At 38.2% G+C, this 27,074-nt stretch overlaps 3 protein-coding genes across 4 annotated transcripts; 1 reads left to right on the forward strand and 2 right to left on the reverse strand.

Moving 5' to 3' along the window:
* Positions 1-1,370: 1,370 nt before the first annotated feature.
* Positions 1,371-11,429, forward strand: LOC114528639 (anosmin-1-like). The gene is made up of 11 exons (XM_028550311.1): positions 1,371-1,904; positions 2,053-2,088; positions 6,389-6,445; positions 7,334-7,406; positions 7,712-7,849; positions 7,945-8,108; positions 8,218-8,455; positions 8,879-9,115; positions 9,484-9,567; positions 9,760-9,801; positions 10,091-11,429. The coding sequence occupies exons 1-11, from the start codon at positions 1,803-1,805 to the stop codon at positions 10,222-10,224; spliced, it is 1,305 nt and encodes a 434-aa protein (XP_028406112.1). The 5' UTR covers positions 1,371-1,802; the 3' UTR covers positions 10,225-11,429.
* A 1,088-nt stretch (positions 11,430-12,517) lies between these two features.
* On the reverse strand, positions 12,518-26,554 carry LOC114528452 (extracellular sulfatase Sulf-1-like). 2 transcript variants are annotated; one of them, XM_028550090.1, is made up of 11 exons: positions 26,391-26,554; positions 21,818-21,852; positions 19,826-20,234; positions 16,696-17,017; positions 15,873-16,196; positions 15,367-15,534; positions 14,931-15,190; positions 14,207-14,493; positions 13,556-13,802; positions 13,256-13,398; positions 12,518-13,172 (listed from the first exon to the last, which is right to left on the reverse strand). In XM_028550090.1, exons 3-11 carry the CDS (start codon positions 20,205-20,207, stop codon positions 12,999-13,001), a joined length of 2,307 nt encoding a protein of 768 aa, XP_028405891.1. In that variant the 5' UTR covers positions 20,208-20,234; positions 21,818-21,852; positions 26,391-26,554; the 3' UTR covers positions 12,518-12,998. The 2 variants fall into 2 exon arrangements, with proteins under 2 accessions (XP_028405891.1, XP_028405892.1); XM_028550091.1 differs by having other exon boundaries at positions 21,803-21,852.
* LOC114528454 (BRCA1-associated protein-like) lies at positions 17,571-19,695 on the reverse strand. Its single transcript, XM_028550092.1, has 2 exons — positions 18,627-19,695; positions 17,571-18,402 (listed from the first exon to the last, which is right to left on the reverse strand). The coding sequence occupies exons 1-2, from the start codon at positions 19,574-19,576 to the stop codon at positions 17,673-17,675; spliced, it is 1,680 nt and encodes a 559-aa protein (XP_028405893.1). The 5' UTR covers positions 19,577-19,695; the 3' UTR covers positions 17,571-17,672.
* Positions 26,555-27,074: the final 520 nt, after the last annotated feature.

The following is a 27,074-nucleotide window of genomic DNA, read 5'->3' on the forward strand; positions in this document are numbered from 1 at the left end:
TTCTGGTCTAAATCAGGGATGGAAGTGAATATCGGGACCGTTTACGCATCTTATGACGTCATCACGAAATCAATGCGCAATGTTTATCATAAATGACGTATAGCAAAGCTTACTTACTTCCCAGTGACGTCATGACAGCCACGCCCACGATCAAAACCTTGTTTTCATTGGTTGCCTAAAATGTGTTGATATCAATTGTAACTCATTCGCGAAGCTGTTCTGAATAATAAAGCTAAAAGCGGCCATCTTACATAGATTTCTAAAGTCTGATTAGTTGAGGTCGATACGTCTAAATAGATTCTACACGTTTCTAGTTTTTTTTTGTGGGTGGGGGATTCCAGATAATATTTTCTGATCAAAAGAGCCTCTCAGATTCTTTCCAAAATTGCGGGTTGTTAACTAATTGGGGGGATTCCGCTTGTACAGCTTTGATTTTGATTGAAAAATACCGAGTTTCTACCAGTCAGGCTGGTGTTAGTAGCGATAGTCAACACTCAGTCAAACTAACAGTACTGCAATAATCAACTAACATTGAGGAAGGTTGAAAGTGAAACACTGACTGAATAAATCATTGCAAAGCAGTAAGTACTGGACTAGTCAGGCTAGTATTCGTAGCAACAATCATCACTCAGTCAGACAAGCAGAACTGCAATGATCAACTGATATTCAGGAAGGTTGAAAGAGAAACACTGAATAAAACATTGCAAAGCAAGCAGTAAGTACTATATAGACTAGTCAGACTAGTATTAGTAGCAACAGTCAACACTCAGTCAGACTAGCAGTACTGCAATGATCAACTGACATTGAGGAAGGTTGAAAGAGAAACACTAATGAATAAAACATTGCAAAGCAGTAAGTACTAGACTAGTCAGGCTAGTATTAGTAGCAACGGTCAACACTCAGTCAGACTAGCAGTACTGCAATGATCAACTGACATTGAGGAAGGTTGAAAGAGAAACACTAATGAATAAAACATTGCAAAGCAGTAAGTACTAGACTAGTCAGGCTAGTATTAGTAGCAACAGTCAACACAGTGCAGATCAAAGTCCAGACTAGCAATGAAAACTGACATTTCCCCGACTCTTCTACTTCTAAACTCTCTTTTAAGAAAAATCATTAATGAAATAAAACGGTGAATCAATCCTGAGCAAATCTTTAGTCTTATCACAACAAAATCTGATCACGGCAAACATTTAGCACAAAGAGACTTTGTTAATTCCCAATCATTTTAATATGCAGTTTATAAATACTCTCTTAAAAGTAAAACTTGATGAGAAAGCTTTTTTTTCGTAGGCAAGTTTGATCACGCTAACGTAATGTAGCAAATGAAATTGAGCGCACCAATTAAAATACAACAAGCGATGTATTATGATGTTTTACATTGTTCCAGGGTAATTTGCATGTCAAAGAAATTTACATGCGTTTCCAGAGGAGAATTCAAGTGTTAATCAGGACGAATGAACGTAGACTTTCATCTTTATTCCAACTAGTTAACGAGGTTCCCGTTTTGAGCTGTCCACGGGAAGCATTTGGAAGCATCTTGTTAGGGATATTTATTTGAAATTCGATATTCAGGCGATTTGACCTTAAGGAAGATATCAAATTTACGGAAATCTGATCGACACACGTATATGGCCCTTGGGGGTCGATCGCGGACGACCAATGAACGACGACGGATTCCCCCACGAATTGAGTATTTCGAGCCGAGACTGCATTTCGTTCGATACTAGCTTAAAAAGCGTCCCCTGGGATTTACCCATTGCAGTGCAATATTTCACGAGCGAGACATCGGTGTTTCGATCATGTCCTCGCTTATTACATTCACGTGTGTTCTATTGACGCTATATCTTTCCGAAGGAACGATTATATACACCGCTCAGTGCCGTTCAAGATGTCATTCCTTGGTGAGTACATTATAGTCGACAGCAAACGTATAGCTTCTTTTGACTCAAATATATAATATATCGCGTCGGAAATCCGTTACCCACAGACGGTCTGTCTATTCGGTTGGCCTGCATTCGAGTAATATGTGTATATCTTTCTTCTCTTTAGTACAAAACACGCAAAGATCAGCAGAAATTATTGCAGGTAGGTTTAAAAATTATACAGTTTACCGGGATCGAAAATATGCACAAATTATCCGTAATCATTCTGAGGTATTTTCAACACATGGACATTTGTTGCAAAGGCGTTGAAACTGAGATGGTTGATTACCTTTTGTTTTCAAACATTCAAGTGTAATTTGGCGGAGAATACTCGAAGCTCACTTTCTAAACCCTGAATAATGCACGGCTTGAATAGGTATCTTGAATTGGGGATTTTGGCTTTTGGAAGCACGGAAAGCTTGATGGATGGTTTTCAAAATAGCACTGTACATTATGAGAGGATGGCGTGCTATCATGCGACTTCGAATAATTGAAATTAGGCGTCCAAATTAACACTTGCAAATTCGAATACAAAATTAAGGCCGCTCTCGCGTATGTAATTATTCCATGATACTTGGGCATTTGTATGACTAACATGTGTTATATGAAACGACTAAAAATGTGTCCAATTTTCAAAGTCGCGTACACGGTATATTAATCGTCTTTCTAATGTAACCATTTCAGTCGTTTTGTTACATCGAACGCCTGGGCCGTTGTAAATCGGCGAAGTGGGGTATATATTTTGCAACATATGTCAATTTTGACTTGCATGGATCTGATTTGCATAGAATACCAAGTGATATACAGTCGGGATTTTAATCCACGTTTTAAATCTATGCCCGTGGAAGTTCGACACGCGTTTTTTTGTGTTTCAAAAAAATACTGTTTCGTAAATGAACATCTTCGGCACACAATTACGCGATAAAAACATCCTATGGACGGTATTTCGCAAGACGGCGGTGAATTATCACTCGACTGTCTTGTAATGAGGCGATGTTCCGTTTCAGTGGTTATGGGGATTTTGCCAAATTTGATATTTTTAAACAAATCTCAAATTCGATCGCTTTCTGAAACCGCAGCGTGTCATTGAACGCGTTTCAAACGTGTATGTTTATCGTCAAATGGTTATTTTTGTATAGCCATGTCCAAAAAAAATTCGTTTGCCAAGCACTTCGGTTGTCGCTATTAACGACCGAGGTCTGAACTATTGTTAACCATTTCCCGTTGTCGTCTGCGATAAATGATTAGCTGGGCCCCTGTAATAATGCCCTAACACTGTTGGCCCAAACTATAATTATTTTCTTTCAAATTCCCTTTTCAATCCTATCTTCTGTTTGTCTGAAAGGTAATACAGATTCGTAAACAGCGTTGTGGGGTTCGCTTTTGTTAAAACGAGTTCATCGAGTTCATCATTTTCTTGTACAAAAATCATATTATGCAGGTTAAATGTTTTGAAATGGTGCCAACCACGCTCAGGTATCAGATTACCTAATTTTCACGCCTCGTAGGCGGCGTTTTGCGCCGTCTATTTTGTCGAACAGCTGCATGGATTCGTTGTTTTTTTCGTTAAAATTGATACCCCTGCCTCCAGCTGTTGCTTCACTTGCGTGCAACGTTTAAACCTGTTTACAATTTCGAGTTTCACAGCTAAAATTTTGACTGATTGAAGTCATTTTACCGTATCGTGGGGACAATAAAGAATGTGGCTCGTAGCCAATGCTGGTTCAATATATTTGGACAGGCGTGTTTAATACAAATTAAATTATTTGAAGCTGTCTGTAGCTTGCATGTAGTGACAGCTTATTGTCTGAAAGCTTTCACAAAGGAACGCCAGAACTTGCTATGCAATTTTTAATGTTAATATCTCAATATCAAAATCTCGATGTCAAACTATTGTTGATTTACTTTTGAGAGGCTTACGGATCGCGCATATTGATCGTGTAATATCCAATATTAAACACGCGCAATGAATCTCGGTATTTGAATAGCGTAATTGTTTAATTTAGAACTGAATCTATAATCGTCAAAATTTCTGCCCCCTCTGGGCCTAAAAGTCTCGTTGCGATCAACACTTGACAGGCGTAGAATTAAGGATTCGGACTTGCTTCGAGAAATATCAGGTGTTTGCTCATTCCACTGCCGACACGCCCCTTGCATGCCTTTGGTAAGCCCATTGGAATGGTATTCAATTTAGAGAGACGAAGTCATGAAGACACCTGTCACCTGTTGTGTTTACCCCATCGGCTGACACTACGTGACTTTGCTCATGTCGTTTGAAAAATATGCTCTTAGTTAAAAACAACGTTGTTCCGTCGGTGTCTCTTGTTAACATGGTTTCCGAGAGACGCCTTATCCTAGTTTGGTATTGCGTTCAGACAAGCTCTTCTTGTGATATCTTCCTCAAACGCAAGACGGTTTTTTTTACTTGCACTCAAAACATTATTCCAGCGCGTGTCTGTGACCATCGTGCTAGCTTTTGCAATGCCTCAGACGAACTCAGTTAAACTTCATAATTATATATCATGATTTGTACTTCGACAGGTTGGAATAACGTATATTTGTCTGCATGATGTCCACAAATTCGTGCCTGCCTCGTTTCACATAGATCAACCAACACAGAGTTTATTGAAAACAGAGAAACTGCACTTTTTGAGAATATATTTCGGTTAATGGATAAATAAAAACTCTTAATGTAAGCGGAATTCAAGAGCTAAGCCTTGAAGATTGATAAGGACCCACAGCCGGTCCAAAAAGCAGTAACAGTAGAATAAGATGAAAAAATATAATCGCGATTCTATCGAGTATCCAAATCATTTTTTAACAGCGGACATGAGCTGGTATAGAAATTCCGTCTTTATAGTCTGCATGTGCCTCTTACAAAATCACCCGCGGCTTTTTGACGAGTTTGAAAGCAGGAAACCCATAATAACATTAGCTAATTACTGTGGCTCCATTCCCTTCAAAAACGTCGGGAAATATGAGAGAACCATGGGTATAAAAACTTGCACGAGTTATTAGCCAAAGTAGATATACAGGGTTTAAACCATGTATGCAAATGCAACCATACGACCCAAAACCACCCCATAATGCTTTTCTCTCTGGAACAGGCTCTCAAAATCAATGCTTATCGATATGGTTAAATAAAAAAACACTCCGATATAAGATTTGTAAACCAGGATATGTGTCGTTAAAAAAAATAACGACAAAAATTCAAGGTGCAAGACAGCAGCGAAGCTTATACCCAGTCGAAATATACTATACCTGGTTGTGGTTTTGCTTTTTATATCTTGTATAATTTGAGTATACAAGGTTTTAACATTCTTTTGAGTTTTGCAAAATTATTTGGTGGAAAAGCTTTTTAAATATGCTTGATTTTGTATATTTTACGTCAGGGCATGCATGCAAGTTTTTCGTTGAAATGCAATGCTAGCAAATCACGTTCTGTTTCGTCGATTTTAAATTCGTTGCTTGTGTTTTGGACATGTTTTTCAACGAAGAATAACACTCGATTCCTAATCTTGCTCGATTACCGAAAACATTTCGGCAATTTCAGGGATGACACACAACCAACTACAAAGATAGCACAACAATTATATCTTATTGGATTAAATTTGAACGTTTTCAATATATATGCATGAATGTCAACCTATTGAGTGTATTGTATTCTAATTTTTTCCGAAACACTCGAAAGCTTTGAAAATGTGTTCAAACATGCACAAAAGAGCAATTCGCTTGCGTGCTAGCTTGTCAAGAGCCAACAAGTTCGGAAGATAAAGATGTTTTTAAGAGGCCTAAGAATCAAAATCCATTTCATTTCCTGAACTTGAAACTTACGGAAATGCTCAAACGCAATTCGAATGATTTTCGCGAAGGTAACAAACGAAAATTGGCTTGGGTCAATTTGACAGGCCGGAAAACTCAGTTTATGCTCTTATGCATGGCTGTAATTTCAAGGAATCGTTGCCAAGACGAGATGAGATGGCGTGATTCTTCGGAATAAGGCTTCTTTATTGTTGAACACAAAACCACTTTTTCATGTCGGAATGCGCGTTGGAAAAAAAGGCCATTATACACGCTACTCGCTAGCTTTGGTATTATTTCCCTCTAGGCATGGTTTAATAATGCTATATAGCTATAGTGTGTATTTACTTTGGTATAACCCTTCTTTATTACCGAACACAGAGAGCTAACCGCGCGCATGCACAAATAAAGGTATTATCATCATTCTTGTTAAAAGTCAAATATTCGTTGCCTGTAGGCTATTTTAGCGAGAAAATATCTAACGAAGTTGAATTCTTGCTCACAAAAACATCAAAGGGAAATCTAACCATTCTCATGTCTACCTCATCATTCGTTTCCCAAACTTGCAAGTCGCATGCAGCAATGCAGCCGATTTTATATCAGGAAATCAAAGTGTTATATTCTTGTCAATTAGCTTAATACGTACTTAACTTTTCATTTAGTGTTTGTCGCCGTGTGCTCAGGACTACGCCAAATTAGGCAGCTGTAGAGATTTTTGCGTAAGTAGGCGTTCTTTAAAGCTATATATTAGCCTTTGACGTACGTTATTCACTTGTAATATGTGGTTTTGTAAGTGCGTGATGTTAAGAGCGAGTGATTTTGAGAGCTGAAAGAATTTTTTTTAAATACAATATGCCGACTAAACGCGCAAATGGCACACCTATCGAATGTTGGCATAGAGAAAAAGTAGTTTAGTTTAAATTTAGTAGGACAGTATATCATTTCTATCATTGCTTTGGCATGAAGTTCAACGTGCAAATGGCACACCTATCGACTGTTGGCATAGAGAAAAAGTAGTTTAGTTTAAATTTAGTAGGACAGTATATCATTTCTATCATTGCTTTAGCATGAAGTTCAACGTGCAAATGGCACACCTATCGAATGTTGGCATAGAGAAAAAGTAGTTTTGTTTAAATTTAGTAGGACAGTATGTCATTTCTATCATTGCTTTAGCATGAAGTTCATGAGTGCCCACCTACCTGAGTCTGAGATACGAGTTGTGGCCAAGTTGAATATAGAGATATATGATGTCTTTCCAAAGTTTTTTGACGCCTTTCCCACTGATTTGAGTGCTTTGGAAACTAGTAAAGAAAATTTATAGAACTTTACAGTTAAAGTAATGTTTCATGCATCTGACCTCTATGCCCACGGTGCAAAACTGAACTGGGACATTTGATTTGCCAGACAATTGCTCTACCAACTTTTCTTCAAAACAAATGTCTGTTCAACCAAATGTTTCCTTAGTGTATCTGCGAAGTTGAATTGGATTCTTGTGATGTATTGTAGCTCGGAGGAATATTACGCCTCTGAGCACTTCATGCCAAATCCTTCATTTTGCTTTATCGACACTCTGTTCTAACGAATATGTAAATGTTTTTTTTTCTTAGAAATCTTGGGGAGATGATTTAGCAGCACCTTGCCATTTTTCATGCAAAAAATATAAACAGATTTACCGCGATGGTTAGTTTCAGTTTTGTCACGACAATCATCATCATCAACCACTATCATCCATCATTATCATCACCGGTCTCCAACAATTACCGATCATCATCAATTACATCATTATCGATCTATATCATTATCGATGATTACGATCATTATAATCGACGATATCATCAATGATTATCATCATCTATAACACTATTATAGATTACAGTGATCATCGATTACCACCATCCAAACCGCTATCATCATTCAACATTTCGATCAACCACAATAATAATATCTTACTAACAATTCAATCAACTATACCCTACTCTTAACAGACTACGGAACTGGGAAATGCGTGTCAAAAGGTTCGTTCCTAGACCACGAATACTGCGATAGAAATGTCCGATGCGACGAGTTGAGGAAATGCTGCTCGAAAACCAACAATTGTGAAGACATCGTTGTTTATGGTGAAGGTAAGAATACGAAAAATACCTTTTCAAAGTTTTAACTCTAAACGACAAACGAAGATGAAGTGGAAGTATTTAGCAAATATCTGCTATCGTTTTAGAAATAAAAGTCGCAGTTAGTGGCATAACAAGCTCGTCCTTGTTGGCAAGATGGAATGAGAGTAACATTACCAATGCAGTGTACATTATACAACTTCGTGAGCTCGACAGCAAGTCTATATACTACGACGATTACGACTGGTCTCCGTGGGAACAAATACAACAGGTACTTTGAAATTTCATGCATTTAGGTGACTGCAAATAAGATGCAAGAGAACCACAAGCATCGCAAGTATATCGCAGTAAGTACAGCTCGCGAAATTCTATATTTCCAGGGAGTAAAAATCGTTGGAGTCAAGTTGACTGCTTTGCAGTCTGGTATGAGGTTACAGATACGAGTTGCAATCGTTAACAGCAGTGGCTTGCAAAGTATTGGGCCAGCAACGCCTGTGATAAGGACCCTATTCAACGCAAGCCGACCAAGCGCACCCGAGCAAATATGGGTGATGAAGGAAAGTTTTTCTTTGAAGTCAGTTAGTGTCACCTTGGAATGGAAGCCTCCAGCAATTTTAGGTAAGTGGAACATGCCGTATGTCACAAAATAAGAGACGTTGTGTTTTATAATTAGTTGTCGTGGTTTGTGTCTGAACTAACTGAGAAAGATATCTCAAACGTGGTGGTCCAGTGTAGGTAGTATTCTACAATAAGCTGTCGTGGTTTGTGTCTGAACTACCTCAAAAAGATATCTCAAACGTGGTGGTCTAGTGTAGGTAGTATTCTACAATAGCTGTCGTGGTTTGTGTCTGAACTAACTGAGAAAGATATCTCAAACGTGGTGGTCCAGTGTAGGTAGTATTCTACAATAAGCTGTCGTGGTTTGTGTCTGAACTACTTCAAAAAGATATCTCAAACGTGGTGGTCTAGTGTAGGTAGTATTCTACAATAAGCTGTCGTGGTTTAACATTATTAATATTCAACCCTTCCTTATCGTCCTAGATGTTCCGGTGCGCAAGTATCGTATTTATTGGAGAGAGATAACAAAGGACACAGGAGACCTTGCTGTTCTTACCAAAATGCATACCCAGGTCCCAGGCTCTCAGCTCAATTACACCATCCAGAAACTTAAACCGGATACGACGTACAGGGTTGAAATCGAAGCCATGTGTCTTTGGAATAAGAAAAAATTAAAAGGCCCAAAAGCTGAAATAAATGTTTCAACAGGGCATATAAAAGGTACCACCATTTATGATGAACACTTCTCTGATGTAGATACATTGTCTTAGCCTTCTGATCCTGAAACCTCTCCCCAATGACACCTAATGCTGATACCTCTCTCTAACACACACACCTTTAAATACAGACACTACTTATTAATGCCAACCTCTCTCCAACACACCTCTCTATTACAGACACCCCTCTCTAATACAGACCTCCCTCTCTTCAACGCACCCCCCTCTAATACAGACACCCCTCTCTTTAACACACCCCTCTCAAATACGGACACCCCTCTCCATGCCAACACCTACGTCTAACACAGCTCTCTTTAATACATATACCTCTCTCTAATATGAAACTTTTGTTATGATACAATCCTTTGATAGACAATGGCAAGGGATCAATAGACGTGTATTTCACGAAGAATAAAACGAAAAAGGAAAAGTCGAATCACCCACCAAGATATTACGGTAGATAAATTATATTGCCAAGGCGTTTGTGAACAATCTTATGTTATTCACTGTGCAATTCCAACAATCTATGGTTTATGATTAACATCATCAGAAGAGAACAGTTTTAAGATAGATCTTTTAGATCTAAGCAGATTAAGTTTCAGGCAGTCCTAGGACAAAACATTAACATGGGTTTTGATTAATTTTTAGATGAAATTAAGAATATAAATGTCCTTGTTGAGAGGGAAAATGGTATGTTTCTGAACTTTAAATATGAAATAACCCATAGAAAAAATAACACTTCTTTCATTATGCAAAGCAGTCAAAAATACAAAGTAGTTAAAGAGAGAATCCACTGAGATATACATACAGCCCAATCTTCCTTCTAATATTTCCTGAAGGCGGTCACCATTCACCATTTGTCCATTTACCATACATAAAGCCTGGTTTGATATATCAAACACACTTTGTACATTTTTTAATGAACTTTATCAAAATGAAACAATGAGAACTACAACATTTTATCACTTTGTTTTCTCAGGCACAACAGCTACGACATCGCCAAGCGTCGATCTAAACAAATCGCCCGTGAACTCGGGCATTCGAAGGCATCTCGATGAATGGTTAACACTAACCTTGCCAATACTTTATATGCTAGCTTTCTGGAGGAACTGAACCGCAATAAAAGCACGGTAAAAATAAACAGCGTTGTATTACACAGCTGCAGAATGCCGTCCCTACAAAGCTACGCGTATTACGAAAGAGTATAGAGCTGTAAAACTCACCAAATTTGAAACACGTGTAAATATGTCTGTTGGCGATTCCGTTCGGCGTTCATCTTTATATGCAGTTAAAGTGTCCGTTTTTGAATGAAATTTGTTCACGAAGCAAGCCTTTCATACAGCGAGTAAGCTGGTATCTTCACCGATTGCACAAACCGTCAAACAAATAACTTTTAGAGACATAAAAAGTTAGCAATTTTAACATTTGTAAAGTTAGATATTTAAAGGGCGAAGTAACAAATCTTCCAACGGCTTCGGGCGCCGCATTTGATTTGGGAGAATGGAACGAGAAAGTAATGTTGGCAAATTCCGAGAAATTGTACAGTGTTTCCGGTTGGAAATTTCGTAGAAATGAGTTCAGGAAAACTTCAGAATTTCGTCGAAAAGTTTTACTTGATTTTCGTGTTGAATGTTGAGTTAGTTAAAGATATGGCCCTTTGTACCGTGTACTTAAGGGTGCAAAATTAAATATCAAAATATGGTATTATAAGTAGTGAAATTCTGACGTTTTTTTGATAATTCGTTTGATTAAAAAGTAAAAAGAGTATTTTGCAAAAGAGAAAAGACGTAGGGGCGATCAAGCTCAATATTTTAAAGAAATCTGTGGATTTACTAGTATAAGTTAGACAACTATAGACAACTGATCACTTGGTCAATAAAACTCTCGCATCAAGCTCAAGTCGGCAAGTTTCAAACCATGCAAAATTTCGACCGCGTTTGGTTGAAATTTGCCGCGCATGGCAAGTAGAGAAAAGCTGGACCTTTTCTCTTACAACAACTGATCTTGAATAGAAACTGGATTGTGTATCTATTGTGCTTAAAATAACCTAGAAACCCGGAATAAAACCGATAATTTTTCATCGAATTTAAAATGGTTAAATTTTTCGCTAAAAGGCTAACAATAGATCTTCGCATTCAGTCTACATTTCAGATCAGTGGCCGTACTTGGGTAAGATGTTGAGATATTACAAGTATATATATTTTGTTATAAATATTGTTGGTTGAAGCAACCCTAAAACATATTTGAGAAAGACAATCATATTTTGATTAATGGTGTAGTTTATTCAGTGAACGAATAAAGCTTTTAATTAAATTTTAGCTTAGTTTTCTATACAGACTGTTAGTATTAATGCCGGGTTATAATAATTTGCATATTGCGCGCTCTTTCAGTTAACCTCTAAAGCAGCTATCTTTGAATTTACCTTGGAATAATTTCTTGCCGAAAACGAATTTGTTATCAAGACAAAACTGATGGTAAAATCGATCATTTAATGAATAAATAAAACAGATGTACAACATTATGATTTCATCGATTTAATATTCAATGGAACTATTTAGTATAAATGAATAAAACAATTTGGCTATAGAACTTTCTCATGATGACTTGAACCCCGAAAATCTGATGTTACACGAAGCTTGATTGGTTCCAACAAAACTAACGGGCCAATCAAACTTCATATAAAATCAGGCTTTCCGTGTTTGACGTTATTATGAGAAAGGTTTGAATGACTTTAAGTCCATTTGCAGAGGACCAGGCCGCACTTCGAATAAACAATAAAAAGTAGCAAAATCATATTGAATGATTTCTTGCGAGACTTCCTAGAATTAAGAATAACTAATTTCCTTAAAAAATTAGCTTTTTGTTACTTTCATTACTCAAACCTAATTCTCCCAGCATTTTCGAGTAACAAAATCACAGGTGGAGATTAGGTTATAACGAATGTTCAAAATATTCTCTTGAAGAAAATCGTCGCTTGTGCTTCCCCCCGGTATTAAAAACCAACATCACGACCTCCCCCCGTAATATAAATATTTTCACAAAACATTCCAGTCCAGGCATTAACAGCCTACTTCATGCAGCCAAAGACTGAATATAAAAACAAAACGTTCGACAACGGATCTTGAAAAAAGTAGCCGAATTTATTAAGCCACTCCCAGAAAATGCATTCACAATACACAATTTTAAAACTTATTTAAACTTAAGTTCCAACATAACCAGGGAGCAGCGTGGCAGCGTCTTCAAACAACTTAGCATCAAATGTGGTATAACTGCCTAAAACAGACAAAACACTTCTCGACGTTTCGACCTGAGAGCCTTCGTCATGCAGGAAAACGGTACACTCAAACGATACGCTCGATCATACTAACTCTCCTGACGAAGGCCCTTAGGTCGAAACGTCGAGAAGTGTTTTGTCTATTTTAGGCAGTTGTTATACCACATTTGATGCTAACTTATTTAAACTTACTTATTTTAAACTCTTTTTCAAGCTCGTTTGCCTGCGCTCGGAATTTTGACTGCGCCTGAAAACGTTATGCTCTACATCATGTTAAATTGCATTTGAACCGCAACATGATTTATCGCTAAAAGATCGAATCATTTTCTACTTATCCGCATTTGATAATTATGTATTGCTTTCCATTTTTGAATTACCTTTCTTGCACATTTTGTCTCAAGCTTCGTCATTTAAAAACAGCCTACCTTGAGTTAAAAACGAAACGTTCTTCGAATTAATTTTGCATGCAAGGTTTTTTTTATTCATAGTTACATGTCACGGTTTAAATGCAGCTGATATAGATCACGTTTTTACGAAGCGAACTCGCGTTCCTAGCATTTATGTTTCCCGGATCCCGTTATGTACTTCCCCAGTACCTGGCTACGTTCTGCTATCAAAAGTATTTTCGATTTGTACATGATTTCTCCAGTGGAATTATAGTGTTTCGTGGTATACGTCTGCCTGGATACATCTCACAGCCACTTGAACGACATTGAGTCAAAACTCCCAGCCTATTGTGCAATTTAGCATGAAACGTCCGAGAGAGCGTGGACACTGTGTTGTTGAGCTGCAATGGCAGATGAATTGCGACATTAGTTTTACTCGAAACGTGGGTGAAATATGCACGACTTGATGCAAGCTATCTTTTACCTGATATGGATCGGTATTGAGGTCGTAAAACTCGCAAAATTGCGTCACAAATTCGCAGTAAATGTAGTTCTCGTTCGCATTAATCGTTCGCAAACACCAGAAACTGTTGTTGGAGGACGTCGGGCAGAAACAAAAGCTACCATCTAAAAAAAATTCCGAGTGTCATCGTGTTGAAATGTCCATATATATGAGGGTAAATCAATTGTGATTTTTGGCACTTCACTCAATGTAAATTCTAGGGGCTTGTGACCTGCCTGGCATATATATGCCATAATAAGCACTCGGAGAACTGCAACCTACTTTTCCAAAATGGCGCTGTCTTCCAATGCTGATTTGTATGCCTGAAACAGTTTAATCCTGGAGCTAAACAAACTTTTTTCTTGTTCAATCGATATTGTCGTTTCCTATCCTTTCTTCTCGTCTTCTTCTTCGCATTCCTTCCTGATTTTCTGTTCTGTTTAGAACTGTTGCTGCTTTTTCTATTCGCAAATTTCACTCTTTCGGATTGAATCATTCTACCATTGACACAACGACAAGAAGTTCTTCTCTACGGAATGAAAAAATAAACAATTATTTAACCATACTGGTTTAAATTTACAACTTATACGTGACTCTGACGAACTGTATAACGTTTTAGGTACTTTTAAACAAATTAGAATAATAGATCAAAGAAAATAAAAGAAAATGATATATGCATTTGATCGCAAAAGAATATTAACTTTGTATTTACGATTCTGGCTGAAAAACTATCAATGATTGTTTGTGATGTATTGCGGTTTAATCAACCTCCACGACAGCGGTAAACTAGCATGGTTCATATCCAGTGATTTGAAAAATACCCGCTCACCCCCGTAAGAAATGGGCTGTGACAAATAAATTGTACTTAGGGCAAAAAACACCTTATCAAAATACCTTGTGAGTGTAGGGTTCAACAGGGTGCAGGGTCCTTACCTCCGGTTCTTTCATCATGTTTGCGACCAGCGATATCTTCTTTGATCTGAGCTGAGATAGACGCTCTCGTGAAGCTTGGATCCTTGAATTAAGCTTTCTCATCTTATCCTGCATCAACCTACTCATCGTTCTTTTGTTGTACTTTGAGAGCATTTCCTTCCTAAGATGGCGGTCGTAATTGTCGGGATTCTTCGTTCCTCTTCGCTCCTGCTGCGATCTCATGTACCAGCGGTAGATATCACGAGGCTGGTCTTCAACGTATCTTCTTCTGAAGCGATCCATTCGCCCTGTCCGAGAAAATTAAGGTCAAAAGTCTTTAGCATGCTCTTAGAACTCAGTTTAGGTTTCCTGCTGTAGTAACACTGGATCAATAAGAGATGATCCTTACTGGACCTCTAGGAAGAACAATTTAGAACTGATAGAGCTATCCAGTATAAATAAAGTTAGTTTAGTTTAGGTTTCCTCCTGTAGTAACACCGGATCAATAAGAGATGATCCTTACTGGACCTCTAGGAAGAACAGTTTAGAACTGATAGAGCTATCCAGTATAAATAAAGTTAGTTTAGTTAAGGTTTCCTCCTGTAGTAACACTGGATCAATAGGAGATGATCCTTACTGGACTTCTGGGAAGAACAGTTTAGAACTGAACTCTACAGATTAATATTACCAGAAAAAAAGGAATGCCACATGGAATATTATTTCACAAAGAGTATCATTGACAAACCTCGTTCATTCTTCGGGCACTTGCATCGTTTGGAACTCGTACCGTATCTTCCACTCAAGCCTCGGGGCAATCTCGGAGTACTTCCGCGACTCGACGAATTCCGTCGGCATTTCCGAAGCCTCAACTGTCCCTTGATGATCGTACACGTCCATTCTTGACCAGGTTTGCAAGAGCGTGGATACGAGAGGCGCCGGCATTTCTCGTTAATCAATTCTAATTTGGTCTTCGCTGTATTCTTCTGATTCGAGTAAAACTTTTTGCTACAGATAGAATAGAAAGATTGCTGTTACCTTCATAATTGGATAGTTTCTTTGAATGTGGGTTGTTGCTGGTAAAAACCCTAAAGTAACTTTATTTATACTGGATAGTTCTATCAGTTCTAAACTGTTCTTCCTAGAAGTCTAGTAAGGATCATCTCTGTTTGATATCTACTTACGATTTTTCAACAAGGAAAGAGTCTCTCCAATTCAAATTGTTATTCTTGTGTTCGTAAGATTCCAACAGCCCCAAGACAGATCGTCCATCCATACCATTCGGTACTCGGACATCCCCGATATCGAGAAACGTTGGGGCCAGATCAATGTTCAACACTACGTCTTTCACCCTTGATAGGCGAGAAAAAACCGAAAGAATATATTACAATTAGCAGATGATTCGCAACATCAGCTTCTTCAAATAACTTTCACAACTTTCCCAGAGTTGGTGAAAGAACTGTGAACACGATCCAATTTTGTCAAATTCAATAACATTTGACGCATGGGATATAGTGTATTATTAATAAAGCAGTACTGCATGAGCTAAGTTCAATTTGCACCCATCTACATTTCAAGTCAACAGACTACATGGCATCCATCAGAAGTTAATCGAAATAAACGTAGAGAAGTTCTTTTTGTTTATTTTAAGCTGTTTTTGCACCAAACACAGTGATCGTATTTCACTTACTTTTTGGCCTTCGGTACATTTGGTCCCAAAGCGTAGAACGGAATTCTTATATCTGTTTCGTACGGCTGTGACTTCCCCTTGGCCATTCCAAACTGTCCCAAATGATAGCCATGATCCGAGCTCAAGAATATGTAGGTATTGTCCAGCATTCCACGCTGTTCAAGGCTTTTGTACAATCTGTGAATTGCGTCATCAGCAGAAAGCAATGTGAGCAAACGTCGGCGGTGAAGCAGGTCAGAAAAGGCAACCTTTTGTTTGTCCATGGGTTTGGTGTATCGTACTATCCAATGTTTGTCTTTGGAGTGGGCATTGAAGTTTGGATGCCTTGACAAAAATGAGAAGGTTTAGACGCTATGGAGTGGTAGACAGTGGGCACTGGATGAATAAGAGTTTATCCTTACTGGACCTCTAGGAAAAACAGTTTAGAACTGATATAGCTATCCAGTATAAGTAAGGTTAGTTTAGTTTAGGTTTCCTCCTGTAGTAACACTGGATCAATAAGAGATGATCCTTACTGGACCTCTAGGAAGAACATATTAGAACTGATAGAGCTATCCAGTAGAGCTATCCAGTATAAATAAAGTTAGTTTAGTTTAGGTTTCCTACTGTAGTAACACTGGATCAATAAGGGATGATCCTTACTGCACCTCAAGGAACAACAGTTTAGAATTGATAATCTCTATCAGTATAAATATAGTGAGTTTAGTTTAGGTTTCCTCCTGTAGTAACACTGGATCAATAAGAAATTATCCTTACTGGACCTCTAGGGAGAACAGTTTAGAACTGATAGAGCTATTCACCAGTATGGGTTCTCAGAACTCACCTTGGAGCGGTCACATTACTAAACAAATCTTTATGCTGTGGTGCGGGATCCTCAGGTCCGTGAGGTGCGGCCATTCCGACCACCATCATCACAGGCTTGTTGGGTTGGTTGGTTTTCGACTTCAGAAAGAAATCTATGCTATAGTTTGTCACAACATCTGTGAAATAATCCCTGCCATAATCATGGCCATGTTTCTCAAACCTTCTGTTACGAATCAAAGTGTAGTTGTAGAATTTGCTGTTTTTCAACAGCGCCGACCAGTTGTCCCAACCATTCGGAACCCATTTACCATCGTAGTTGTTTAAATATTTGCCAAAGTATCCTATGAATTATCAAAAACGAGGTATAAGTTCACGGGTAGATTGATCTGGTTGTAAATAAGAAAGATTTTTGCTTTGTTGAACTCAAAACATGGGTGAAATTGTAAACATTTCAAGGATCAACAAGGACCGTGTTTTTGGGAAGTCAAGAAATTCACCTCTGCGACTAAGGTATGGAGAAAGCTGCTAGCAGGCAAAGGGAAAATTCATATATTGACTGAGATGGTTGTGGCGGATTTTTAAGGCTATCCAGAACTGAGATGCCGGAGATCAAACCACGCAATATTCCCATGTGTATTGCTTGCAGGAGCCGCGGTTTTGATTGTTCTTACGGTCTGCTAACATGAATATATGCCCTCTCCCAATTAATGATTTCCCACGCTCCCTGAGAGCTTGTGTACTTGACGGTTGACCCCCTCCTACTGATTTTGGGCCTCCCCACATGAATTCTGTGACTTACAGCTGAAGGATTGAAAGGGTTAAGCATTAGTTTACAACGTCAAAATGAAAGCAATGTTTGCAGGAGCTACCGAGAAGAAGTCATCTGCTTATTTTAGCATTGAAATGCCCAAAAAACAATTGAATATATTTGATTATTACACAGTTTGGAATATACAGCATATTCTCAGGCAAATGCTCAAAATATTACAGAATATTCTATTTGTGTTTTTTCCTTTGTTTTTGATGACCCCGAGTTTGATTTTGTGTAACAAACATCTGCCCTTCTTGAATTTCATGCTGCAAATCAGCCGGAGCTTTCTCGATTGCAGTTTGAGCTTCAAAATGCTTCATCAAGTCACCGACTTGTTCTTGTAAATCACCAACTTCCTGTCGCCTTTGTGCTTCCACTTGCTTTAAACTCATCTCAAGTTCCGCGACCTTCTCTTGCCAGACTTGTTGATTTCTCCGAAGGCATTCGTTCAGCTGTTTCTCGTCTCTGAGTTCCTTTTCAACGCTTTTTAACTTCGAAACGGACTGAGAATTCTTCTTCTCGAGATTCCTTCGTTCTTTCTCAGTTTCCAAATGCAATCTTTCGTATTTTTGGCATTCCTCGAGTGTCTTTTTAGACTTTTCCACAACGGCCGCCATTTGCTCAAAAGCATCCTTCTCTACAAATGCAATTTTCTCCTCAAAATACAGGCGCTGCGATTCCAGTTGACTCGTCAAAAGGTAAGTGTACTCCAGAGTGATTGAATCCAGTTTTTCCTCGCCAGCGACCTGCCCGGGGGGAGCGTCAAATTCGACCAGTTTTCCATCGGATTTGTTTTGGACCAATCGATGAACATAATTGTCTCCAGTGTAGTCCCACACTCGCTTTGTTTCAAGTTCCATGGAATATGTGTGTTCAGTCTCACGAAAATGCCTGTGAGCATGTCCTTCGTGGTATCTGAATTCAAGCAAATATAAACTTATTAATATAATGCTTAGGAATGATCACATTTTGCAGTTCAACTAAATGTGTTGACTTGAACATGTTTTTGTTCTACTATTAATATTCAATGTAAATTGTGAGTTCCTCCTCATATTCTAGGAACTAGGAATCTTCCTTAAGACATCTCAACTATATATATGTCTGGAGACCCACAAGTTTTAAAAAAAGCATTTACTTACCTTCCACATCCAATATGACCACATATCAAACATATCCAAAGACTCTCTTGAGAGTCGCATGAAAAACACTTATTATCCTGCAAAACCTCTGTGGTCTGAAGGCATCGACAGACTGGACAACTTGAGTCCTGCCATTTTACCAAACAACTACTATGAAACGAATGGTTACACAGAACTGTCAAAATCCCTTCAACTGACTCGTCCATCCTCTCTAGACAAATATGACATGTCGGCAACTCGGTCGCCCCCTCCAGAGGCAGAAAACCGCTCTCTGAAGATTTCGCAGACTCGACTTTACATAGGAACACCAAGTGACAAACTTCTGGCTCCAAGGTGTTAAAAGGTCGTCCGTTAAACATGTCGTAAAATTCATGAGCATGTTCATCAGTCTTAAACTTTAGTAAGGTCATGTATAGATTGGGTGTGGGATCCCTGATTATCCTCACATGCTCAATATGTTTGTCGAAAGTTGATACAAAGTTTAATAAATCTGTGCAGGACATTTTAGCCGGAACAGAAAGCATGCACAGTAAGTTGCTAAGGGCAATGCTATTCTGCGATAGACTATCATTTATTTTGTACAAATGTAGAATGCCTTTTGTGACCTCTACAGCAGGATTCCCAGAAAAATATGGTTTCTGTTCAATATCTATTCCATCCAAACCAACTTTAGCCAGATTCTCTTTGGTTTTATTCGGATTATTGCCGCCACTTTCCGCCATAGGAGTAGAAAAGCCTTCAGCCTCTGTCGCCATGTACGTAGTAATAGTAATCTCTTCAAATTTTCTCTTGTCAAAAGACTGTTTCCCCTCAGCAGATGGCCGACTGCTTGGCAAAACCTTTCGCTCAAAATCGCTCGATTTGAAACTTTTCGCAACGTAATTGAGGTCCTCAGTCACTGGAAAACCTTCTTCGACCACCAAACTGATGATCATTAAAGAAACAACCATCGATCATCAGAGAAATCGCTTGAAATTAAGACAACTTTAAGAAATTTATCAAATCAACATTACTCATTCTTTCCAACTTTGCGTTCGATTGTCCGTCGACAAATTTGTCGCAGCGCAAATTTTTACGGAAACTGACTCGCCTATGAAACCTGGACTAAATACGCTGGATAAAAAATAGGAACGCTAAGCGTTCACAGCGATTACCGTCAATAGCACAGCGATGAACAGGATTAAGCGCTTTAAACGTACCTGTTCTATAACCACTTTGCTGAAGATAATGGCCAAAGTTTCGTCTCTCGGGTCCTTGTCTCCAGGACATGGAAGCGCAGTTTATCGTGTTTGTCAAACACCCGTGATTGTGCGCGTACATGCCGGTCAGAATGGACGAGCGCGAAGGACAGCATATGGGACTGGTGACGAATGCGTTTACAAACTCTGTACCATGCCTCTCGAACATCTTGCGCGTTTTCGTCATCACTTGCATCGAGCCGAGTTGAACGTCAAGATCGTCCATCAAAATAAAAATAATGTTTGGCCGCCTGGATTTATTGTCTTTCCTTCTTTTGCCGTGGACGCCATTTTGACACGAAGTCAATAACACCAGGAGAAAAACCGAGAGGATTAGGTTCATCTCAGAAATCCTGGGTTTAGTTAATCCCTGAGAAATAACGAAAGACAGAATTGCTATAAAAATATCAACGATTAACTTTCTCGGTTGTCTATTCCAAATATAAAAACCGACTGAGGTATATACTCGTGTGACAACTCCAAGACAATGGACCCTGAGTGCCTGACTGTCTAAATTTAATCTAGTTTAGGTTTCCGCCTTCTTCAGAACTGATAGAGCAATCAACTGTGAACAGATTCAGTTTATCTAAGGTTCCGTGCAGCAATAACACCGAATCAATAAAAATCCTTCCTGGACCTCTTGGAAGAACAGATTACATGGCTTTTTTTTCCTTGATAAACACACATTCCGCATCAAATCATATATCATTAAAATCTAATCAGAGGTGGCGGCAGCCGCCCTTGCTTCCTGCCAACCCTTTCTGCAAGATGTTATTACAATTGACGGTTAATAACATCAAGGCAAATCTGGAAAATATTTCTTCCGCTTTCATCCGTGAGTACTGCACTCGTGTTGACCGAAATGGCTTGGCGCCGGTCATGCTGCGAAAGATAAGGTAGAAGGCATGCTGCGTTTGGAATTTGTTTGATCAAAGATTGGACTCAGTGGGCTTTATGCACGAGTTCACTTCAAGCAGCTTGTCGGCTGTCGCCTTGCGCGGTTTTCCAAGTTAACTGAAATGGCGTTAAAACTATTAATTATATCCGAGTTCTATGAACTGTTCTTCCTGGAGGTCTACCAGCACGTACGGATTATCTCTTGAACAATCCGGCGTTAATTACTACAGGAGGAAACCTAAACTAACTTTATTTATACTAGATAGCTCTATCAAGTGTAAACTGTTTCTTCTAAATCTCTGGTAAAGATTACCTCTTCAGGAAATCTACAGGCGGAAATCTAAACTAAACTAACTTTATTTATATTGGATAGCTCTATCAGTTCTAAACTGTTCTTCCTAGAGGTCCAGTAAGGATAATCTCTTATTGATCCAGTGTTACTACAGGAGGAAACCTAAACTAAACTAACTTTATTTATACTGGATAGCTCTATCAGTTCTAAACTGTTCTTCCTAGAGGTCCAGTAGGGATAATCTCTTATTGATCCAGTGTTACTACAGGAGGAAACTAAACTAAACTAACTTTATTTATACTGGATAGCTCTACTGGATAGCTCTATCAGTTCTAAACTGTTCTTCCTAGAGGTCCAGTAGGGATAATCTCTTATTGATCCAGTGTTACTACATGCAGGAGGAAACTAAACTAAACTAACTTTATTTATACTGGATAGCTCTACTGGATAGCTGTATCAGTTCTAAACTGTTCTTCCTGGAGGTCCAGTAAGAATTGATTCAGCGTTACTACAGGAGGAAATCTAAATTAAACCAGAAGTATTTACATTATAGGTAAAGCTGTATCAGTTCTTCAGCATGAGATATATTTTTAGCTCGTTTTCGGCACAAACAATGCAATACGTTGTGTAATATTGCTTTATTTACTTGTTTCAATATACCAGACCCTTCTATGATATCTTCTCATGATCTGGTATAATTCGTACGCACAGGAAGCTTACAGCGGACAGCTTATTTTGCAGAATTTTACCTTATATGGACGTACCTCAGTAGTATGGCTCAGGGGATCCTAAACTTTATCTATAAGAGAGAAGCTTAGAATTAAAATGGAGAATGGGGATAAATTGGGTGACTTAATTGCTATGACCATATTCACCCCGAAATGTTACCTTTAGTCTGAGGATCGAGGTTGGGATATAACGGGCTTAAGACGTTGTTAAAGTTGCAGACTTTCGAAGGCAAGGTCATGTACGGTTGACGCAACCACGCTTTCGCAAAACAGGAATTAAGGAAAATGGGGAAATAAAGATATTAATTCCTGCTCGCATAAACTGACGTGCGTGACATATTTTGTGTGACCTTGGATTCATTCGAAAGGATTAAAAAGCTATTCCATTAATCTTTAATCTCTTAAGCACATTAATCTTTTTTACCTTGTGATCATATTGGGTGATAAAATGGTTTATACACACGATTTTAAGAGCAAAAAATTCCCTTCGGGCATTGGAATTTGTTGAAATTTTTGTTGTCGAAGTGTTGGGATTTCCTATTTTGATGTGATGGCCCATTTAGGAGGGAATGCGGTGTATTTTTTCCATGCAGGAAAAGATGACCACAGGGAATTGTGGCTATATTTAAGATCATGCGTTTTATGATGCCAAGGAAAGTTCAAGTTGTTTTCGCCGTAAAACCACAAATCGTCTTTGGCGAAATCCCAACCAGACAGGTTACCTCGATTTCGAGATTTCTCAAGAGACATTAAGGGTTTAGAATGTGACAAATTAAGAGCATCGGATTGTCAAAGTGGTGCAGATATGAGCTAAAAAAATATACACGAAAAAAATAGAAAAATGTCGGCGTATTTATAATATTGACTGTAAAAGAGATGTCTGTGTTGTTAGAGAGATGTGTGGATTAGAAGGATATCGTTAATAGAGAAATGTTTGTATCACAGAAGTTTCGTCTGTATTAGAGAGGTGTTTGTATTAGAAAGGTGTCTGTATTAAAAAGGTGCTTGTGTTAGTTATAGAGAGGTCCGTATTAGAGAAATGCTTGCATTAGAGAGACGTCTGTATTATAGAGACGTTATATTAGAGAGATGTTTTGTGGGAGAGATGTTTTATCAAAGCGATTCCTGTGTAATCGAGGTGTTTTAGCTACTATACAAGCTAAAATATTAAATAGATGTGTCTGCATATCTGAAACAAACTGCATCGATAATTGGAAGCCTTATCTCAGCTTGTTCTAAAATTCTTTAAAGTCTCAGGGACTGACATTACTACACATACGAGCTATGATTAAGCAGCATTAGGAGTGTGAATGCTTATCTAAAATACTATAAACTTATCGTTCGCCCTGCGGTTACACTGGACAAGATATAGCAAATTAGATTAATGTCCTTGTATGATAACTGCACAGCACATCTGTGGATGATTACTCGAGCATCTCATGTCAACCTCGGAGATTTGCTGGTCAGGATTCTGTATTAACGTTTATTTAAGGAATAAACGTGTTTATTAAGGAATAGTGCCAAAATTAGCGGAAAACTATCTGAGATAATAGTTAAGTATTATCCTTAAAAAATGCCAGTTTGAAGTCGCTGTTTCGTGCGTTTGTCAGCTATGGTATGAGCTATCAATTGCGATCTTTTTAATGCCATCAAATCTCCATCAGTAAGGGGAAACTAAACTTGGATGACCCCATTAAACTCTCGAACCCTCCAGACCAAACAAATATAATATCACTTACATAAAAATAGACTCTTGAATTCAACGATTAGACAAAACATACGCATTAAAGGCAAGCACTTCGTATATAGTTCGTACGTCAGAAATATATTGCATTTAACACACTTTCACGTTCTTAGGAGAAGGCTTGCATGACCTATATATGTGTGCATGTCACTGTTATTTATATTTTTTCTTAATGGGCAATAAATCGGTAATGAAACAAACTTTTAACGAAGTACACATGTTCCTATATAGTTCCTGCTGACAGCTTCTCGTCATTTTAACGTGGTTTCACACTTTCACTGCACGTGATTCGTTGATCTATATAACTGTATTGTTGGAACTGGAATATAGATTATTGTCGAACTTATAAGGTTGTATTTACATGAGAAAAAGGAGGCTGGAGCAACGAATTCCTTTGGCAAAAAAGTTTAATTTCCGTTCATCTCACAAATCTTATCTTATCTCAAAACAATTATTACACAATCCTGTCAAATACCTTGGCAAAGTGGATTTTTGAAAGCCTAGGTGACACTTGCTGCTGAGACAAGAACTAAATACTCATATTTCAAATATCATTTCCCCAAAGCTTTGCTTTGGCCATGAGAAAATTGCGGAAAGTTTTGCAAGTCTTAAATGATATTATAATACGCGATTATGTCAACAGGCTTTGACGTTGGAGACTTTTGAGTCAAGTGGAAGCGCTTAGAGAAAGCAAAACTATATAAGCGTTGACAAAGCAATGTTTACACTTGACATTCTAAATCTTCATCATTTTGTCAACACGATAAGTTCGAAATACTCGAACTCTCGAAGGATGGGAATATGTTAAGAGTGTGTTAATATTACCCTTTCTTATTCCCCTAAGGGTACGTCAGAGTTCATCGAATATATACATCCTGTATTCCTGTTATGAACAAGACAACTTGGTAAAATTCCAACCAAATTTAAGGCGATTTTATGTGTGATCTTTTTCTTTTGGTAGATGTGAACGAGTAGTTAGTTACGAATGCTCTAATGTGTACGATCTCTTATTTGAACATCAGTAACTAATTCACTCGTTTTCATCCATCAAAAGTCAAAAATCGCACCGAAAATTGCAGCAAAACTCGCAAGTGTAAACGGGCCTTAACATGCACGTACAGCGCATATAACTTCCAGGTTTCTGGCTTTGCTGTGATGAAAAATACAACTCTCTTGCAACTGTCAAAAAACCGGTCGAATGATTTAATTATGTGGTCATGGTTAGAATTTCCAGACCTTGCATGGACGCAAGCTGGCATGCAATTCATCTGTGATTTCCTTCCACACACGCCTATATATCGTATTTCAAACTTATTGAATTCCCATGTGGAGTTTGAACAGCAGATAAAACGCCATATGAATATATAGTAGGGTTATTACCATGTTAAAAATAGATTTAAACTTCGCTTCAGATCGTTCGAACGTGTTGTTTATTTCCATCACGCGCAAAACATACGAGCGATGAATTCTAGAAAATTTATGACGAAAATGCCTTTGGCCTTTTGCCGACCTAACGGTTCTGTACGTAATATTACTTGTTGAAATCTACCAAATTCGTGCGTAAAGAACCGCTCAGGAGAAAAAAAATGGTGCGTGATTGAATGGAAAGAGTCGCAAAAAAACATGTTTTGGTATCCAATCGCACCAGCAATTTGACAAGAAAAAAACGTAAATAAATAGCGTCCATTTTTAAACTGCATGTTTGTGGATTCTTTTGTTTGTTCTTGGTTTGAAAAGAACGCGATATTTCAAAACTAAATGTCAAAACTACAAAAGGATTTGAACACGAATCCCTTAATCACCTCTCATTTGAAATTAAGAATTGAGACCCCAATGAAGCGGTTCATAATTGCTATTGGAAAGTCATTGAAACATGCGTGAATATATGTAGTTCGTATTGTGTGATCTCAGTTAATTCTCTCCTAACATCAGCTGCTAAATTGTGTACATAAACACATACATGCGGCATTCACAAATTAATATGTTTCAATGCGCGCACAAATCTGACAGCAAATAACCCAGAAATCTTCTGTTAATCAAGTTATTAGCGAACAAACACGACGTGCGTCATAATGTATCTTCATCTTCAATGCGGTTTGCGGAATTGAAAACGTCTCATCTCTTTAAATTCGAACTTGGGGGGTATGGAATTGAGTAGATTCAAGATTTGAAACCCTCTCGCCTGATGGACTAGGGGTTTAAAAATCGTGCGCTAAGCGCTAAAATGTAAATACAATTCAATCCGGAATTCTCGCGAATTTACCGGCAAGAAGAGCTCCTTTTGGCGTTGTGTAGTTTGGTAGTGTTTTAGGCGTCCATTCATGTTTGGCTTGACTTGACGCCGTGTTTATTCCTTTTCAGACAATTAGTCAATCAACCAGTCTATTCAATTTTGAATTGCGGTTGAAAGTTTGGCAATGCGTGTATCTGTTGACTCCTTGAAACACGAACTAGACCTTGAACTAGACTTTGTTGCCAAGCACAGCGTGTCAGCTTTTATACAGCCAGTTTGGCTGAAATACCTTCGGAAACTTTTCAAATCCCAGCAACAACCATGTGTTTATTTGGTTTTACAATTCAAATATCAGAAAGGTCGTTTGCATGCCACCTACGCGCGAGCAATTGCGTTTACACTACGAATGACAGACGCGATAAACAGCATCTTTCTTCTAATCTGGCAAAAGATGTTCGGTCTGCTATAAATAAGCGAAGCTTGGTATTCAATTAAACGTATACACACAATCCGAAATCCGATAGTGTCTGCTAGACAAACCTAAACACTCTCTCGACTCGAACCTCTCATACACAGACAATCAAAACACACACAAAACGACAAGAATTTATAGTAATGTCACAAGATAATACCTTTTAGAAACGACTTGAATCTCGCAGCTTTTTACATAAACTTGCCTCCTTCCTCGACAATCTATAGCCTTGTTGTGCTACTGTTGCACTCACTGCGGCTATCCGTTTCGTCTGTCAAATTCGCAGTTACAGAAGTCGAAACACAGGAACTGATGGTTGCTTTCTAATTAACATATAAAGGATGCAAATTAACATGCCGTCTGGGATCAAATTATTTTATAGCCCGCGCCCTTTGTACGAGGAAGGTCAAACGGGATTAATTTTCAAACAGCCGCGGATTAATGAAAAATCGCCTGTTGTGAGTTTTCTGTGCTGATTTGAAGCGACTTTTGGCCGCCGACATTTCGAATTTTCCTTTCGATGGTAGATTTTTTGTTTCGCTCAGTGCCAAAAAGATAACCATCGTAATTAAAGAACCTCTTAGTTTCGCAAAGCGTATATTCTTTTCGTATTTTTTCACATAGTTTTCACCGTAAAATTTGCCACAACCGCCTATAAAATGTATGCAAAAACGTCTCGACAGTTCGACCCATAGAGAGATAATATCAATTAAGCTTTTAAAAAAAAACTATAATTGTTACCAATTTACATTATAATTGATTTGAAAATAACCTTTGTTTCAGAGACCAAATAGACTTTTTAAAGCTTTTTATCACTGAAATTTGTTGCTAATTTCATTAAAAT

The sequence above is a fragment of the Dendronephthya gigantea genome, unplaced genomic scaffold, assembly GCF_004324835.1.
Source record: "Dendronephthya gigantea isolate DGI-Jeju-01 unplaced genomic scaffold, DenGig_1.0 000050F, whole genome shotgun sequence".
In the NCBI taxonomy this organism is placed as follows: Eukaryota; Metazoa; Cnidaria; class Anthozoa; order Malacalcyonacea; family Nephtheidae; genus Dendronephthya; species Dendronephthya gigantea.

Coding starts and splice junctions, on each gene's coding strand:
- LOC114528639 (XM_028550311.1), top strand. CDS start 1,803: ATGTCCTCGCTTATTACATTCACGTGTGTTCTATTGACGCTATATCTT. Junction 7,850..7,944: donor CATCGTTGTTTATGGTGAAG/GTAAGAATACGA, acceptor CTATCGTTTTAG/AAATAAAAGTCGCAGTTAGT. Junction 8,109..8,217: donor CGTGGGAACAAATACAACAG/GTACTTTGAAAT, acceptor CTATATTTCCAG/GGAGTAAAAATCGTTGGAGT.
- LOC114528454 (XM_028550092.1), bottom strand. CDS start 19,576: ATGGTTGTTTCTTTAATGATCATCAGTTTGGTGGTCGAAGAAGGTTTT. Junction 18,403..18,626: donor GGTCATATTGGATGTGGAAG/GTAAGTAAATGC, acceptor GCTTGAATTCAG/ATACCACGAAGGACATGCTC.
- LOC114528452 (XM_028550090.1), bottom strand. CDS start 20,207: ATGAACCTAATCCTCTCGGTTTTTCTCCTGGTGTTATTGACTTCGTGT. Junction 16,197..16,695: donor AGTAATGTGACCGCTCCAAG/GTGAGTTCTGAG, acceptor ATTTTTGTCAAG/GCATCCAAACTTCAATGCCC. Junction 15,191..15,366: donor TCTTTCCTTGTTGAAAAATC/GTAAGTAGATAT, acceptor TTCTATCTGTAG/CAAAAAGTTTTACTCGAATC.